Raw genomic sequence first — 18851 nt, forward strand, 5'->3', positions numbered from 1 at the left:
TAGTGCTTTTTTATTCAGTTCTTGCTCAAGAGCACTTTTTAAAAGTTTTAAAGTTGTAATCAAATTAATTAAATGGAATTCCGATTAATTACACAAACTACAAAGAATCAGATACATTAACATTTGCGGAAAACATCCACAAAGTGAGAAAATTCTAATCCATTCCATTATTGTGAAAGCACTAATATTCTCAGGAGCCTTTCCGGGGAGAGTTTGATTTCTCTGTTCGTCTTCATACAGTCATCTCACCAGCCGAAGAGAAGCACGGTTATTACTGACTGCAAATCAGAGGTGTCAGAAAAAGTGGTGACCCGTGTAAAATAGCGCTAATGATTCATGATGTAGGAGCACAGCAGAGCAGCAACGGGCTTTAATAAAAACTGTGCGTCTTGTGAACGCAGGCACTCGTTTGAGGAACCAGACCCGTTGAATCACTTATTGAGCATGTGGATAAAATGATCAGGTTTTTTACCTTTAACGCATATGAAAAAACAATTAATAAAGCTGTCATAAAGACCATATGACCTTGGTGCTAACCTGTAAAATAAAGAAGGGAATCTGCCTGTAATATTCAATTTATTCCATTCAAATATTAATAGCCAGGGGACAAAACTGTTCTCAAGCCAGTTATAATTCATATGAGAGTCTACCAGGAGATGCTGCTGATAACTATAGAAGTAAAACCCAATTCTTTGCATTACGTGGCTTGGTCAGCAAATCTGACACAGCTCATTGAACCAAAACTGAAATCTCACTGAGAAAAAATAGCAATAAGACAAATATGGAGAGAAAGCGTGGGAGAAGAGAAAGAGAGATTTGTGTTATGCAGTATGAGGGAAGAGATCCTTGGAAACCCCCTCAGAATACCAGCGAGGGTCTGTTCCTGACTTCAGACATGCTTTTAACACCTGTCAGCACGTGGAATGGAACTGCTATTTCTTATGGAAGAAAAGAAAAACTGAAACATCCCAGACCTAGATTAAATATAGAAAAACACATCTGTAAAGCAGAGGGTGAATGGTTTAGGGCAGTGCTGCTATTGTTGTACGCAACTATTGTTATTTGTAACTATTAAAAATAATTGTAAGTAATTTAAACAAAATATAAATATTAGATGAAAACTCGAAATATATATATATATATATATATAAATATAATGACATTTATCCATCCATCCATTCATCCATCCATACCTTAAGTAGGTATGCAGCCTTAAATTCACTGGGGCAAAAATAAAATAAAATAAAATAAAATAGTCCAATTAAATCATAACAAAAAGATGAAAAGAATTATAATTTTATGCACTAAAATTACTAAAACAGAAAGTGAAATAACTGCAGCCTAAAATTCATTGGTGCATAAAATAAAATAAAATAAAATAAAATAAAAAATAACTAATTTCTACATAATTTAAATTCCAGTGGTTTTTTATTTATTTATTAACTGACCAAGCAATTTTTACACCTTTTGCTACCGTGATTTAAAGTAGAAAACAAAAAGCCATGTTTCTCCTGGCTCTTTCATGACACATCTGTCTGTGCTGTCATAACTAGCGGGATCGGCAAGAGTCTTGGGGGAAGGTGAAACACTTTTTTCCAGCCTTATGATGTAAGGGATGTTACTGAGAGTACGTGAGGGCATTACAGAAAACTGAACACAACAAAGTCAACCGTGTCCTCGAGACAGAAGCGCAGTTTGATTGTAGACGCACATGAAACAATTCTAATCTCACAAGACACAAATATTCACAGTCTGACCCAAAATTCATGCATCTGCGCTTTCCGAGTATGCTCATTTGTTATTCCTGGGTGATGTATGATGCACCGAGGCTAGAAACGCTTAGTAAATGCTTAGCTAAATTAGATTTCTTCCCGATGCCAGCAGTGCAGGATTTGTTGAACTCCTTAGAGAGTTCGCAGCCTCTCTTTAGCAAAGATCACACTGAATTTGCCCTTTGACCTATGGGACATTAGGCAAGTTCACACAAGACCGATTTGAGCCCCAGGAGCTTGAGAATTAATTAGTATTGATATGCCGCTACTAAAGTAAAGAAGATCATTGTCACCTGGGGTTCGCCAGTTTGCCAAATTCTACTTTTTAAAAATCAAGGTTTTCCAATATTAATGGAAACCCTGTATTCCTATTCCATCCTCAAAACATCCACAAAATATAGTATCACATAAGACACATGCTAACCTAATGAACTGAAGACTAAAGTATCACAGCGATCCAGATAAACAGTTGAAAACAGAGTGCATTTACACAGAAAGTACAATTTTACTTCAATCACAGGCCATTACTGAGACGCAAAAGTGCTTTGCAGTTTGATTCTGTATGTATGTGTGTTACATAGACACATTTTCCCCTAAGGTCTGCATTTAAGATTCAAATTGTACAACCTTTCAGTTGCTTGGCAAACAATCCTTCAGTGTTTCTCTTGTTTAACTGTCGTCTTATACATGAGCCAGATGACAAGAGGATTTATTGAGGTCCTTTTCTTTCATAGCAGCCAACTGTTGGCAGAACGTTATTGATTTGTCCTTTCTTGGAAAAACATTCACTAAATAAACTTACTGTTAGTCTCTGTCTCCATTAAGAGACAATGGGACTGTATAGGAGGCAGTCAGGGAATGATGGGAAGACACTGAAGCTACAGCAAAAATACTTACTTGCAGATAATATGTTTAAATAATGATTTAAAAAGACATAAAATATAATGTGTATTTAATGTGAATTAATACTAAAGACTGAATACACATGAATAAACATTTTACATTTTTGTATTGAACACAATACCATTCAAAATCAAGAAAAAATAAAAATAAAAAAAGCTTTTATTCAAAAAGAATGCATTACATTTGATTTAAAACGCTGGTTAAAAAGTGACAGCAAAGGCATTTATAATATTACAAAACATTAATATTTCAAATAAATGCTGCTCTTTTGAACTTTCTGTTCATTAAAGAATCCTGAAACAAAAATGTTTCACAGTTTCCACAAAAGTATTAAGCAGCACAACTTTATTCAACATTGATAATAATAATAATAAAAGATCCTTGAGTAGCAAATCATTATATTTAAATTATTTCTGAAGGATCTTGTGACGCTGAAGAATGGAGTAATGATGCTGAAAATTCAGCTTTACATCACAGGAATAAATTATATTTAAAATATATTAAAATAGAAAAATGTTACATTTTAAATTGTAATAATATTTCAAAATATTACAGCATTTTTACTCTATAAATGCAGCATTTACGAACATAAGGGATTTCTTTAAAATACATTATAAGAAATATTACTGAACCCTAAACTTTTGAATGGTAGTGTGTATGCTTTAGTAAAAAAAAAAGGTCAAATTAGAGAGGAGGACGGCATTTTATTGAAACCAATTACTGCTTTTTGTATGAGACATGTATGAGCAAATCTAAAATCGATGACACCAAAATAAAACACTTCTTGTGAAATATAATAACTCTGCTATGGAAGACGTTTACCTTTACTCTGCTCTTTTCCAGAGCGTTCTCCAGTTCCTGTTTGGCAGCTGCTGTTTCCTGTTGATGGGTTTGACGCATGTGTTCAATGGCTGATGCGTGAAGATGGTTCAGCTCTGAACGCAGGGATGCTGAGAGGAGAAGAAGAGACACAGGGAATGAAAAACAGGACTATTCCAGGGAGATGATCTGCTGTCTGGAGCTGAATTAAAAATCATCCATCTCCGTTCCTCCCCAAAGCATTAACGTCACAGCTGGAAATGGAAGTGACACTCGTTCCTCCACCTGCAATTTCCTGTCAGTGCTCCCTCATTATGCTCCTTTCCACTTTCTTCCAATTATACATTATTTCAATGAGATTGAGCTATAATTAGAGCTGTAGAACTCCGCTGGTTTCGCTTCAGGACTCTGAGGTTTTACATTCAACATCTAGTTCCAACACTGCTTGGTGTATAAGTACATTTATTAACATTTATTAATACCACCAACAAAATTCTAAATTATTAACATGGCACAGGACGAATAATGAAATTATTTTATTTCCAATTGTCTCTTTACTTGCAGTCAATAAGCCATTCAACAAAATAAAATGATGCAAAATGTAAATTATTTATTACTATACTTCTTATTTTAGTTTTATTTTTCCCCAGCTCCATGAAACCAAGTCATTAGATATATCCAGATATATGCCACATTTTTGTGAGTTTTAGCATTCTGCAATCTATGATGGGCATAAATTGGAGCATCACCGTTCAACTTTAATAATATTTTTAAAAAAATATTAAAACGGAATAAATTGAATTTTAATTTTAACTTTGTTAATCATGCAGTGTTGAGCCACATCATATTTCTAGATTTTCCAGTTGAGACTGACACACACACTCATACACACACACACACAGAGAGAAAATACTGTTAATTTCTTGAAATATTGGACTTTTATATAGATGCTTGTTTGGTCATATCAGTAAAAATAAATAATAAAATGTCATTAAAATAATGAAGTAAAAAAAAAACATCCAATGTTGTGGTTTATTTTTTGTAGAATAATCTCTTTTGATTAAGTAAAGGAAAATGTTATGTACTTTATGAGAACCAAGTACACTCTTTTAAGAAATAAACAATAATAATAATAATAATAATATTAAAAAAAAAGAAAGAAAAAAAACTTGAATTCAGTTTTTTATCAAACTAACACATTGATCTAACCTGTTTATATATAGATATCATATTAAAATGACCTTTGGAAATGCATTTAAGTCTAAACAGGTTTCTTTAGGCACTGGCGAAATGTTTGTCCTCTTCATCATGCATTCTCTTTTGCTGCCACATAATCCATTACTATGGAAACAAATATAGATATTACAGATATTGACTATATTGACTCAGCAAATGGATCTGATTTCACCACGCACAAAAGGACGGATGACATTGCAAACATTCAGTCCTAAAGACTTCATTTGAGCTAGAGTAAATAATAACAGGCTCTGAAGGGTCTGTGAATGAATGTGTGTCTGTTTTACCCAGCATGGCCTTGCCCTCATCCTCCAGCTCGAAGCGGAGGGTCTGCAGCTCTTGTTCTGACTGCTGTTTCAGAGTCTCGATGTTCTGTCTGTGAGCCTCTCGCAGAGTCTGAAGCTCCATGTGGTGCTGCTGCCGTAGACGCTCCTCAAGCTCCTACACACAGACACACACACACACACACCAGTTCATTAGAGTAGACATATGTATAATCTACATAAACAGTATATTAGATTTATGAAAGTATACTGATGCTTCTTTCATGTCTCTCATATCACTCTCTCCAGTTATAATAGGAGGAAAAAAATAATTAATTGCACTTCCAGGACATCTTGCATGTGTGGGGGGTGGAGGAAGAAAAATCTAAGAAAAGAAAAGAAAAAATCATTGACATTTTTTCTTACCTATTTTTGCTGCTATACACAACAGAAAAATAAATTATGTAAGAACTTGACTCAAGGAGAAACTTCAGAAATGTTTTACTTTGCCTTTCAGGGCCATTGTACAAAACTGTTTGCTACTGCTTGCAGTAAAATGGGCAAAAAAAAAAAAAAAAAAAAAAACTTAAATGTATATGGTAAGCATAAACCTGGATAGAGGACTAGATGCTCAAAAGTCAAAAGACAAAAACATCACTTGGAAAAACAACAAAACCAGTAACAAAAGAAACTGTGTGAGATCATAAAAAGTGGAAGACGTTACATTTTTGTTAAATATGTTAGCTAACAGAAAAATAAAAAAATAAAAACCATTCAGATTTTTACTAAGATCCTTCTATTATCTATTGAAACCCACAACAATATTTAAAACATAAGTAGGTTTAATATATACAAAATCAACATTTATTGTTTAAATATTTTATATTTTCTTTGTCATTTGAATATAAGAATTAACTGCACAATTACTAGAAATGTGTACTTTTGATATTATACAATTTTCATACATACAATTGTTTTGGAAAAATACTACCCCCCCCCCCCCCCCCCAGCATTTACAGCTCTGAATTTGGAGCAGTTCTTTAGAATGGTTCATTTACTTATTTAACACTTTAAACTTGATAAGTTAAACTACAATTCCTTCACCCGTTTGCTCAACAACAGAAAGGGCTTTTAGTATACAAAACAAAAAAAAAACAAAAAAAAACAAACAAACCAAACATCTGCTGACCCTTAGAGGACCCCAGATGATGCTACCTTGAATCAACAAACAGAACTAACAATTATTGCTAAATGTGTCACTAAATCATATAATAACTTAATTAATAATATTGATAGTTCATCGTCTAGCTGACTACGTCTTATATTATTATTATTATTATTATTTTTTCTAAAATCCTGGCACAAACTATTAGCTACTACTAAATATTGTAGAAACATAATTTTCTGTAAAGTTGCTTTGTAACGATTTATTTTGTAAAAAGCGCTATACAAATAAACTTGAATTGAATTGAATTGAATCTGGTTGCTAAACCACAGAAACAGGCTTGCTCAAACTTAAACCATAAAAACCGACCGGTTTAATCATCAAAAACCTGTTTGCTTAAACAGCGAGACCAAATTGCTCAAGCAATGCCAAATTTCATAAAATTTACAATATTGACCTAACCTGCGCTCGTTTGGTGAAATGGATGGCTAGACCAGAACTAAACTAAATAAATAAAAATAAAAATAAAATAAAGACCAGCATGAAATTCATACTAGTCGAAGCAGGTCTTTTCAACAAGGTGAATAAGAATTCCAACAGGTGCACTTGCCAAAAATATGCAAAACAGGCATCAAAAGAAAGCAGCACTTAGCCAGGAACACAGGTGTAAATGTAGCATGTTTCTCAAACAACTGTCAGTGACAGGAATTATTACTCTATCAGAAGGCACTTAAGCATCTCCGCAAGCTTGTTGAGGATCTTGGATGGTTGCGGTCTAGCGCCCAGCAAAAGGAACGCAAATTACAGCACCCTGAATTAGATTAAGAGAATGGAGCTGTTTGAGCGCTGGAGATACACTGACATAATGAGGGGTAATGCAGGGCACCTGCCTCCACTGAAAGACACTTTGGAGTCAGTGATATCCAGCAGAGTGGGTTGTGGATGTGAGAGGAAGTGGGTTAGGGAATGACAGGGAATAGAAAATTAGACCAACCGCTTCAGTAAACATGGACTGCACCAAACCAGTTGGTAGAACAATCCTGGAAACTGAGCCACTTTAATGCGGAATTTCAGAACAAAACAAGCTCTGTAAGGTTGGATGGGGGCAGACACACATTTCCAGGTTTCTCCTTAATTATATGATTGGGTTAATTCCAAGTGGCAACCTTCCGCTCCCTCTCTTGAAACCAACACGGAAGTGAATAAAACTGCAATTCATTAACTGGCCGCTAGAGGCTGGCTGCAACAGGGAGTCAATCCCATAGGCCCCATTTACACTGCATGGTTCAAGTGACCCAAATCCGATTTTTTGCTCTCATGTGGCACAGATCGGATATGACCGGTGTACGTGTAAGCAGGAAAAAACCGCATGGATTCCGATGTTCTCAGATCGGATGAATCGGATACGTGCATTTGCGTGTGCCATGTAAGCAGACAAATCGTATATTCCCCAGTAAATGCGAGCCGTACGTCATTAAAAAGTGACGTCAACTCAGGTGGACACCGCCAACTGAGATCACATGACTTATTATAGGCGTGATGGAGGACGAAGGATACACACAGTGGAGCAATGCCGAGGTTTCATGTCTTTTCAGTCTTTGAGGCTAAGAGATGGGGCAAAAATGTAGGGTTGTTACAGAAATAAAGGGCTCTCCTTTTTTTCTCCGCCATACGAGACCAATGTTTTGCTGATTTTTTTTATTTATTTATTTTTTTTGCTGCTCCCCGGCCCTTGACGAATGTAAATCGCGGATTAATTGCACAGCTCAAAAAAGTTTTGACAGGTCAGCGAGAGAGAGAGATCATATTAATCAATTGACACGATGGTGTCATAATCATTAAAACTGAGAATGTAAATCTGCTCTCCCCATTTTTGTTTGTAAGAAAAAAATTTGATTAGATTTCATATCGCAATATATATGGTAGAAAAATAAAATATTGCAATGTCATTTTTTCCCAATATCGTGCAGCCCTACTGTATAATTTTATTTACATCTGCATCCATTGTATTTTGTGCTGTTTTATTTCTTTTTCCTGGTCAGAACGTCTACGTTTGGTAGTTTCAGCAGTGTATAGTGTAAATGCAAAAATTGGATACGGGACACTTTTAAAAGATGATGTAAGCAGGTCGGATATAGTCAGAAAATCGGATTTGGGCATCAAGACCTGCAGTGTAAATGCAGCCATAGACTCCCCATATTAAATTGCAGAAAAAAAAAAGTTTACAACCTGGTACAAAAAATGTATTTGGTATATAGCTACTTTTGGCTTTCCTGACAACTGCGAGGGGGTCATTTTTTTTTTTTTCTAACTCATCCGTTTAAATTATATTACGCCTTAAATTTCTGCATAATTAAGGGCGTGGCCATTGCCACAGCCAGGCTTTAAAAATTAGTAAGGTCCAGGGGCAGGGGCGGACCTAGAAAAATATTGATGGGGTGGCAAGAAGGGGGCAGGAATTTTTGAGGTGTGGCAACATATGGCAGACGTATATATACTGAATTTAGTCACAGTTATCACAGTTTGATGATAAATATACGTGCACACTACAAAAGGACACAGGCTATCAGGCTACAAACTTAATCTCATGCAATCAATGTCTTGCATTTGAAACAGTTATAACAAACATTACAACATATAAGGAATAAGTGACCATACCCCATAAGCACCACCACACTCACTAATGTAATGTAATTAAGAGCATTACAAAAGATTCAGTGTTATCAATATGTCAGTTTATTATAAGAAACACAAGATTTTAACAGCCATTTCCAGCTGGGGAGACTCAACTGATTATCTACTGTTTAGTGTTAATCACCATCTAACTCAACCAGTTAAGAGCTACATTTAACCTTAGATGTTATATGAATATGGTCACTGAAGCATAGGTTTTATTAGCTAACAATAATAATAAATAAATAAAGATTATAGGCACAAATACAAATGTACTTTTAGAAATTGTTTTTGAAAAATATGGTGTTATTATTTTGGCAAGCTTAAATTAAAACTTCTATGAAAACTTGTGTGATATTCCTTTAAAATAATGTTTAATCTTTTGTATGTATATGTATTTTTTTTTTTTTTATATATATGTATATCTTTTTTTAAGTATATTTTACTAAGCAATTTCTTACATAATTTCTTTGAGTTAGACCAAACTTTTATTTTGGTGGGTTGTAATCAGAGTTTCTGTGTTTTTTGATTAACTATTATTATTAGCTAATAGGAAGTATAGCAAACTCTACTGTGCAATAGTACTATATTTCTGTTTGAGTTTCTTCAAGTTATACCGAAATTTTATTCTGACAGGTTGTCATAAAGACATTGCCATTTCTGTCAGCCTGTGTATATGATATGAATGAATGATGATAGTTTTATCAAATGAAATGGTGAAATCCTCTCATATCACAGACGTGCACATGTGTAGCTTACATCATGCATCAATATAGTGAAGAGCTGAAAACACCACGCGTGCTTCAGTGTATGTGTGTGTGTGTGTGTGTGTGTAGTAGAGCACACATTCCCAGAGATGTGTTTAACAACACATTAAGGGTTCCCATAAGCAGGATTTTTTTGTTGTGCCCCCCTTCCTCAAATATGATGATGGAAAAAAAACCTACTATAGGGGTGAAAAAATAACTTCAATCAAATAAAAAACTAAATGAATAAATTGTATTATTAACAAATCACAATTGTAGCTCTCGACATTTATTTTTATTTTATTTTTATTTTATTTTTATTTATTTTTGTAAGGGTTGTGATATGCAAATTTTTTGTTGAAGAAATTATAAAGCCTGTGTCATCTATAGCAAAAAGGTGGCCAAAAATGAAAGATTAAGTGAATATTTGAATGAAATGTTTGGTCAGAAGCCTAAACAAGGATTTGATTGTCCTCTAAGTGTAACAGCAGCAATCAGCATTTGTAATAACATGTACATAAATTGTTTATTTTGTAATTGCCTACATTATGTTTTTTATATAATGCATTTTAAAGGCTATTGGTGGCTTAAGTCTGTTTTTATAGCAACAACAACAGCAACAAAAATATTACAGTATAATAATACTTTGTAAATTCTTTAGAGTTTGGGGATTGCAAATCATTTGAATAAGTTCAGGAGTTCAAAGTTGATTCGCGAATCATTTGAGTCAGTTTGGGGATTGCGAATCATTTGGATCAGTTCGGGAGTTCGTAGCGCGATCGCGAATCATTTGGATCAGTTGGGGATCGCGAATCATTTGAGTCAGTTTGGGAGTTCAAAGCGGGTTCGCGAATCATTTGAGTCAGTTTGGGGATCGCGAATCATTTGAATCAGTTTGGGAGTTCGTAGCGGGATCGCGAATCATTTGAGTCAGTTCGGGAGTTCAAAGCGGGTTCGCGAATCATTTGAGTCAAGTTTGGGGATCGCAAACCATTTGAATCAGTTCGGGAGTTCGGAGCAGGTTCGCGAATCATTTGAGTCAGTTTGGGGATCGCGAATCATTTGAATCAGTTCGGGAGTTCGTAGCGGGATCGCGAATCATTTGAGTCAGTTTGGGAGTTCGGAACGGGATGGCGAATCATTTGAGTCAGCTATGGGGATCGCGAATCATTTGAATCAGTTCGGGAGTTCGTAGCGCGATCGCGAATCATTTGGGTCAGTTGGGGATCGCGAATCATTTGAGTCAGTTTGGGAGTTCAAAGCGGGTTCGCGAATCATTTGAGTCAGTTTGGGGATCGCGAATCATTTGAATCAGTTGGGGAGTTCGTAGCGGGATCGCGAATCATTTGAGTCAGTTATGGGGATCGCGATTCATTTGAGTCAGTTTGGGATTTCGGAGCGGGATCGCGAATCATTTGAGTCAGTTTGGGAGTGCGGAGCTGGTTCGCGAATCATTTGTATCAGTTCGAGAGTTCGGAGTGGATTTGCGGATCATTTGAATCAATTTGAGAGTTCAAAGCGGGTTTGCGAATCATTTGAGTCAGATCGGGAGTTCAAAGCGGGTTCGCGAATCATTTGAGTCAGTTTGGGGATCGCAAATCATTTGAATCAGTTCGGGAGTTCAGAGCGGGATCACGAATCACGAAAGATTCGCGCTCGTAAATTTTCTAATTGGCCATAACCTTTAATTCGTTGCTGCCAACTGGGATGGCAGCAGGGGTGGCAAGGCTTTCTTTTAGGGTGGCATTTGCCACCCTATGCCACCCCGGTAGATCCGCCCCTGTCCAGGAGGTTTCTATTACCCGCTTATTATAGAATTGTGCTAGAATAACCCCTATAAAACCAACTAATTATATATTCTAACACTTGAAAAGAGACCGAAATGTAGATATTTTTTGGGCAATGATCATTTTTAAATCATACCCTATTTATTGCATCAAAGTTTGTCAGTACTATATTTATGGGGTGGATAATTTTATCAGTTGTTTATTATTCATGCAAACATAAAATTTTCTCCAATTTCAAATTTCAAATTACATCAGAAAAGCATTTATTTTCAATTAAAATTAAGTAAATAATCTAAAAGTTAAGGGTAGGTGGGGAGGGCTTTATTGTCCCAATAATTTGGCATCCATTAAATTAGACTCAATAAGTTATTACTGCATACTGTTTTATAATGTACTACAATACTGAGGTGCAGATTATTGCCACTATTTGCAGTAAGTAGTATAAATAGCAGAGATCCTGCTATTTTAACATAGTATAAATAGAATATACTGTATAGATATTTGCACTTAGGGTAAATAGCAGATCACAAAAAAATGCTGCTATTTGCATTTTTTCGATAACTGCCAGACTAATGCCGGCGATTAAATGTTGCCAGATGTTGCTATTAAAATAAACAAAAACCTATAATTAAATAAAATAAACTGAAATTATTTCAAATATTTTGTAAATTAGATAAAGTTATCGCTGACCCTAAACCACAACTTCCTACTTTATTAACTTTCTAAAGTATTAAATATAGTGAAAAAACAAGTCATAAAACGCTTATAGCTGGATCTGTCTGCGTCTTGCGCTCTCGCTTTATTTTCGAACATTAAAAATGGTCTGGGCCTCGGTGACCTCATAGCTGGCTACAGCCATGGGCGTGGCCACTTGAATGACAGGTGGATTGTCGCTGCTGTCACTGCCGTCAAACTATGTGGGTGTTTTTTCATCAGCTAGCTCCGCCTTTTTGCCCATTTTTGATTATCCGGGAGTGATGCTTGGTGACACGCTGCCAAGAAGGTGACGGCCGCCTCCACCCACTTTTGCCTTCAAAAACAATCTTTGGAAACCAATGGGTGACGTAATGGACACTACGTCCATGTTTTATACAGTCTATGGTTCAGTCCCAGGCTGTGGCTGGGCCACTCAAGGACATTCACAGAGTTTTCTATAAACCACTCTTTGCTGTGTGTTCAGTTTCATTGTCCTGTTGGAATGTGAATCCTCTGCCCAATCTGAATTTTTGAATGCCCTGGTCTGGGTTTTCATTAAAGCTACCTCAATATTTTGGTGCACTGAGCTTTTCTTTTACTCTGATGAGTCCCTCAGTTCCTGACGCTGAAAAACAGCATGAGGCTGCTACAAGCACACTTTTCTTTTGGGATGCTACTCTGCAGGTGAAAACATGAAAATATATAAAAGAAAAGAGAAATGACAAGAAATGATGGTGGTGAATAAGTGAGATTGCAAAGAAGAAATGTTGCGAGTTGGGGCCAGTTGCATAAACTGCTTAGACTAGAGTGAAAACATCCAGTTTCCAGATGTTTTATGAGAGTTTATGTTTCCTCCAGAGTAAGCAGACTCCTCCTGCAGCCCGATGGCTCGGTAAAACTGAAAAGGTCAGTTCATTTCTGTCATTCAGATAACTATCAGGGACAACAGTGGCCTGAGCTGCATAACACACACACACTTGAGAAAAACATCTACAGAAGGATGTTTTTTTATCTGAATGACTACAGCAGTCACACACACACACACACACACACAAATGCAGAGTTGTGATGTTTATTCCACACATTTCTTCCCACTCTAATCTCATAGTACCATTTTCACCTCCTCAAGTGCTACGAGGATGATGTCACATTCCTTGTGTGGAAATGAGTCTGGAGTGGGAAAAATTACACTTCGCTTCTTTCCCTGCCAATGAAGCTTGTGCATTAATTAGTGAGTTATTTTAGGATTCAACACACGGTTTTCAGATAAATGAGAGAATCCCCCTCAAACACTGAAGCACAGAAAACAACCCATTATAAATGCAAAGGTTTATATTGATAACAGTTATATTGATGGCATTTTATATTGAAGTTAAAATAAAATAAATATTAGAGGCAAAACTTTGAAAAAAAAAAACCATTATAAATGTTGCCTTTAAGTTAAGTTTAAAATTACAAATTGAAATAAAACTAAAACTGAAATAAAAAAACATTAAAACCGTACTATTTAGAAAAAAAGGGGGAAAAATGGCAAAAGCACAATTAAAAAAAATAGTTACATAGTTTATTACAATGTAAACAAAAATAAAAGTGAATTCAAAACACTAATAAAAACTATAATAGATCCTAAAAATGATTCTAAAATAACACTGCATTAATGATTTACTGTTAAATGTAGCACAGTACTACTACTATTATGTATCATGCTAAGGGGTTTTTGAACAAACATACTACTACTACTACTACTAATAATAAATGATTATAATTAGGGGACTGTGTGATTAATACCAGTGAAAGGTGGCTATGACTCAATATAAGAGCTCTGCAATGCCTCACCACTGCTCTATGGTCAGGTGAGGCAGGATATAAAACATCTCTCATGTCTTCTCAAACTAGATTTATTTAGCTTTTGTAGGCACTTAATGTAGTTTACCCCCTCATAAAAGATCTGGGAACTAGCTATCTGTTTTCATTCCAGCAGGTTTTATGATGCTTTGAGACAGGACTACTTAACTTTGGAAATGCTCAAGAACCACAAAACAGGTTTCTTTTTAGACTTGCCAAACTATAGCTGTACTCTATGTATGACAAGACTTAAGTCAGTGCAACTGCTTCAAAATAAAAATAAAACAAATGATTTAAAATAGTAATAGATTGTATATGCTACATGTTTGGATGACTATATTGAAGCCGATTTCCACCATGGGATAAACAATGAAAGGTTAATTGTTGCTATCAATCTCACAATTCAGACTTTTTACTCACAACTGTGCATTACATATCTCATCATTTCAAATTTTCTTCTCAGAATTGCAAGTTTATATCACATAACTCAAGAGTTCTGAAGGAAAAGGATAGAATCATGAGATATACATTTTACATTGTATAAACTCAGAATAGCAAGAAATCTTTCTTGCAATAGTGAGGTTACATCTTGTTATTCTGTTTGTTTGTCTGTTTGGTTCAGCAGTGGAATAGCTAATTAAAAAGGTATTCACAAATGCATATAATTAAATACAATTTATTTAATACTGATGTTTCTCTCTCAACTTTTAAATTTTTTTATTTTTTTGTCCTAGATGATATTGTCATTTTATTGCTCATACCTCACAAATCTGAGTTTATATCTTGCAATTCTTTGGAAAAAGTTAGAATTGAGAGATTTTTTCTTTTCTGCAATCGAATGACAAATAAAGAGGTAATTGCAAATGTATATCTCACAATGCTGACATTTTCCGCAAATTTTGAGTTTATATCTCGCAGTCCTGAGGAAAAAGTTAGAATTGTGAGATACAAACTCAGATTTGCAAGATAAACTCGGAATAGCGAGAAATCTAACAATTCTGTTTTTGTTTTTTTTCGCAACAGAATAACAAATAAAAAGGTAATTGTAAATTGGTACCTCACAATGCTGACATTTTTCTCAATTGTGATTTTCTGGCTTTTTTTCTGCAAGTTCATATTGTGACTTTATCGCAATTCAGAGTAGTGAGTTCGTATCTTACAATTCTTACATCCCTCAGAATTGTGAGATAAAAGTCTGAATTGTGAGATATAAATTAATATTGCAAGAAAAAAAGGCCAAATTTGTGAAATAAAAACCCAATCACAATTACATGATTTTTTTTTATTCCATCTCTAAAATTGGCTTCTATGAGCCACATCTGAAAAGAGCAAACAGAGGGCAGTAAAAGGCAGCTCTCAAATTTCGAAGTTTCTTCAGATTTCTTCTCCTTTAGCCACAGTGACTCATCAGGTCCATATGCTCTCGGCCGGCATGCAGTCGAGAATGGGCACACACAAGTGTTTTTACCTACTGTGGCAGCTGCAGGATTTTGGCCTGTTCTTTCCGGCCGGGTAAAAAGCGGTGCTTGATATCAGCAAAAAACTACAGGAGGGAGCTGAGCTGGATCTTTTTGCCTGTTGGAGCAGGATATCAGACGGAGGAATTGCACGCTCATTTTCATCTCAGAGGACGGAGCGGCGAGGGGTAAGACTGACGCCATCTTCCTCCTCCGCAGTGTTGCTGAGCCCATTAGCAGCAGAGCAGCGTTCCTCCGCCTGACTTCAAAAGAGCAATGCTCAATTTTGAGATATTAGTAAGCAGAGAGAGAGAGAGAGAGAGAGAGAGAGCTGTGGTGATGCGGTTGGTGTGAGATATCATCATACTGAACTTCTGATGATAATTAAACACAAGTCAATAAATCGGCTCCTGGTGTCTACCTCAGATGTGGTGCTCTGGAGCAGAAAGCTATTAAATGGGATTTCAAAAGCCTTCTGCTGGATCTCCATTCATTACATGAATGAAGCAAGGACATGAAGAAGCTTATTTTAATGGCATGGCAACTGGGTAAAACTCATATACCGCAATTATCGCATCTGCCTGTGCTGCAGGGAAACTCATCAACATGCGCAAATTACTATTGTGTCTGATTTTTTTATATGCTCTATGCACCAATTATATGCTAATTATTCATCTGTCTATAACCAAAGTCCACACGCCAGATAGATGGAATAGATGGAACAGATATAGATGGAAAAATAGATATAATAGATTAATAACAGATAACCATGCAGATTTATTATTCGCTAATAACTGGGAAATTTAAAGAATTATTATTATGAAACCAAGCATTCCAAGCATTAACTTTACTTGATAAAACGTGGATCATCCATTTCTATCTTATTAGCTCACAGGTGTAATTAAATACACCAATCTACTAAAATTAAATAAATCAATTGTGAAATACAAAACTGTTTACAAAAAACATTTAACAAAACATATAAATCAGTACATTTATTCTTAGATATCTGTTGTATTTTATTTTAGCACAACATTTAATTTTTTTTTATGTTTTGAAATGAAACACAATTTATATATTGTTTTGGTGATTTAATAATAGTTAATTTAACTAAATCAGTTAGTTGTTTTAATAATTAATTAATTAATATAATGTTTTTTTATGTTTTATTAACTATTTAATTGTATAGTTAACAGTTTCTTTAAATATGTAATAATTTAAAGATTAATGGGTTAATGTAATAAGTGTGCTGGTAAAAAATTACCAGCTTAAACACAAATTAGTACATAGCTAAATATACAAATCTATTACAAACAGAAAAGCCAATATAAATAAATGAAACATCGGGTTAGGCTTTCTGATTAAGGGTTCTGGTTAGCAGTTTGATATTAGATTAGAGTACGAAACAGCAGGTCTCTGTGGCAAACTGGGTTAACAAAAACAGTTAACCTCTGTGTGTATATTTCCAAGTGGCATCACTGGGAGATAAACCAATTCCCATCCATTGACAGCTGGTGGCCGAGGCTCATAGTCTACTGCCAGGTGTGGCCCTGTCTTGGACGGTGGGGCACATCAGTAATAGAGGTCAGCTGGTGTCATCACACATAATGTGTCCAGAAACCAGCTGTGACATGGAGCACTGAAATCCATTACACAGCTGTTTGCTGAAACAAACAGCAAACTGAGCCACTGGAATAATGATTTAGAGCCCATTTTAACCAGCAAAAAAATGGCCAAGAATTCCGACCACAGCCGTTGAATACGGTGAATGTCTTGAGATACCACACTTTGGTCATTTATAGTATAATAATAAATATAATATAATAATTTTCTTTTTAAACAAACAAACAGATAAATACACACACACACACACACACACACACACACACACACACACGTACAGCTCTTACCACCATCGGATGTCATCAGTTCTATTTTAGTATTATTTACATACTATAATTTATTATTAGTATTTAGCACTGTTTTGAATTAGCTTTTATTTTTATATTTTCTTTTCTTTTTTCTTTTTTCATATAATTTCCAGTTATTATGCTATTGTCATTTTTAAAGCAAATATATATATTTTTTTAGGTTAATTTTATTTATAGTTTTGTTCAGATTTTTTTTCTCTGTCTGTTTGTCTGTCTGTCTGTCTGTCTATGAATGGGTCCCTGGGTCTGTAAAGGCTGAAAACTCATGATTATGTATAATTTTAGTTACTGTTTCCTAATTGTAAATTTAAATAAAATTAAATTTATGCATTTAGCCGACGCTTTTATCCAAAGCGACTTACAGTGCATTCAGGCTATCAATTTTTACCTATCATGTGTTCCCGGGGAATCGAACCCCCAACCTTGCGCTTGCTTGCTTGCTAACGCAATGCTCTACCAGTTGAGCTACAGGAACAAAAAAATCAGTAACAGGTCATATTAAATTATGTGTCCGTGATGTAAATAATATTCTTGACCTAAGCCTTTTCCATTTAGTGGCATCACAACAAGCCTGTGCAGGCCGACTGCTTCCACTACTTCTTAAAACAGTGAAGTGAAGCCTGAGATTCTGACTGACGCTCCATTTGGTGAGTCAATCTCAACTTATCAACAGTTATTCAAGCGGTCTCCTCCCGCCATCCCCGCTCGCAGCCTTCATCTCCAGGCCTGCGGTGTGGAGCCACTTCAGCCCAGCTCAAGGTAATCATTTCCAGTCAGAGTGAGAGTTTCTCTCCGCTGGAGTCGTCAGGGGCCAGGTACTGGATAAAGCAGACATTAAAGCCTTTGACAGCAAGCGCTCAGCCATTACTAACCCACAGAGAGGAGAGCCGAGAGCAGGCAGGTTATTCCAGGACAGGGGGAAGAGAAGGAACTGAGAGATGTGCTGTGGGCAGGGCTGGATCTGTGGCAGATCTGCCTCATCACACCAAATCCATTGAGGGCCTTGCGTGAGGGCAAAGGTGGCTAACGGTCAATTTCACCAGTGGACATACAGGCTGAAAGTATTACGTTGCGCAGTTGCTTGGCTGCCTCTGTACAAGGCAAGAGCTTCAACAGCAAATGGAAGTTGGAGTGAATGTGGTCTCATGTAGTCAGACTGTTGACAATCGCTATGAAGTCTCAGCCACAATCCACAAAGACTGGAAATGGATGCTCGCCAAACAGCAGATACAAATAAAAATGGTTTTGGAGAGCAAATAAAACATGTTAAACACCAGTGACCAGTGACTGTACAAAGAAACTGCAACAATATAATCTAACCCTTGCTGATGTAAGCAACACAAGTCATTCAAAATGGTCCGAGAAAATATCCAGTGTACCCTTCCTCTGATGGCTACTTCCAGCAGGATAATGCAACATGCCACAAAGCTCAAATCATCTCAGACTGGTTTCTTGAACATGACAATGAGTTCACTTTACTCAAATGGCTTCCAGAGCCACCAGATCTCAATCCAATAGAGCAGCTTTGGGATGTGGTAGAACGGGAGATTCACATCGG

General features: G+C 35.9%; 1 protein-coding gene across 2 annotated transcripts in view; it reads right to left on the minus strand.

Moving 5' to 3' along the window:
• fam184ab (family with sequence similarity 184 member Ab) overlaps window positions 1–18851 on the minus strand; it is a 117602-nt gene that overhangs the window by 24067 nt on the left and 74684 nt on the right. For both annotated transcript variants that reach the window (XM_052585671.1, XM_052585672.1), the window contains exons 12-13: window positions 5018–5171; window positions 3498–3625 (exon numbers count right to left, since the gene is read on the minus strand). In XM_052585671.1, coding sequence (XP_052441631.1) covers window positions 3498–3625; window positions 5018–5171 — 282 coding nt within the window. The remainder of the gene's footprint in view (window positions 1–3497; window positions 3626–5017; window positions 5172–18851) is intronic.

This window comes from Carassius gibelio, chromosome B20 (assembly GCF_023724105.1).
Source record: "Carassius gibelio isolate Cgi1373 ecotype wild population from Czech Republic chromosome B20, carGib1.2-hapl.c, whole genome shotgun sequence".
NCBI classification, from domain to species: domain Eukaryota; kingdom Metazoa; phylum Chordata; class Actinopteri; order Cypriniformes; family Cyprinidae; genus Carassius; species Carassius gibelio.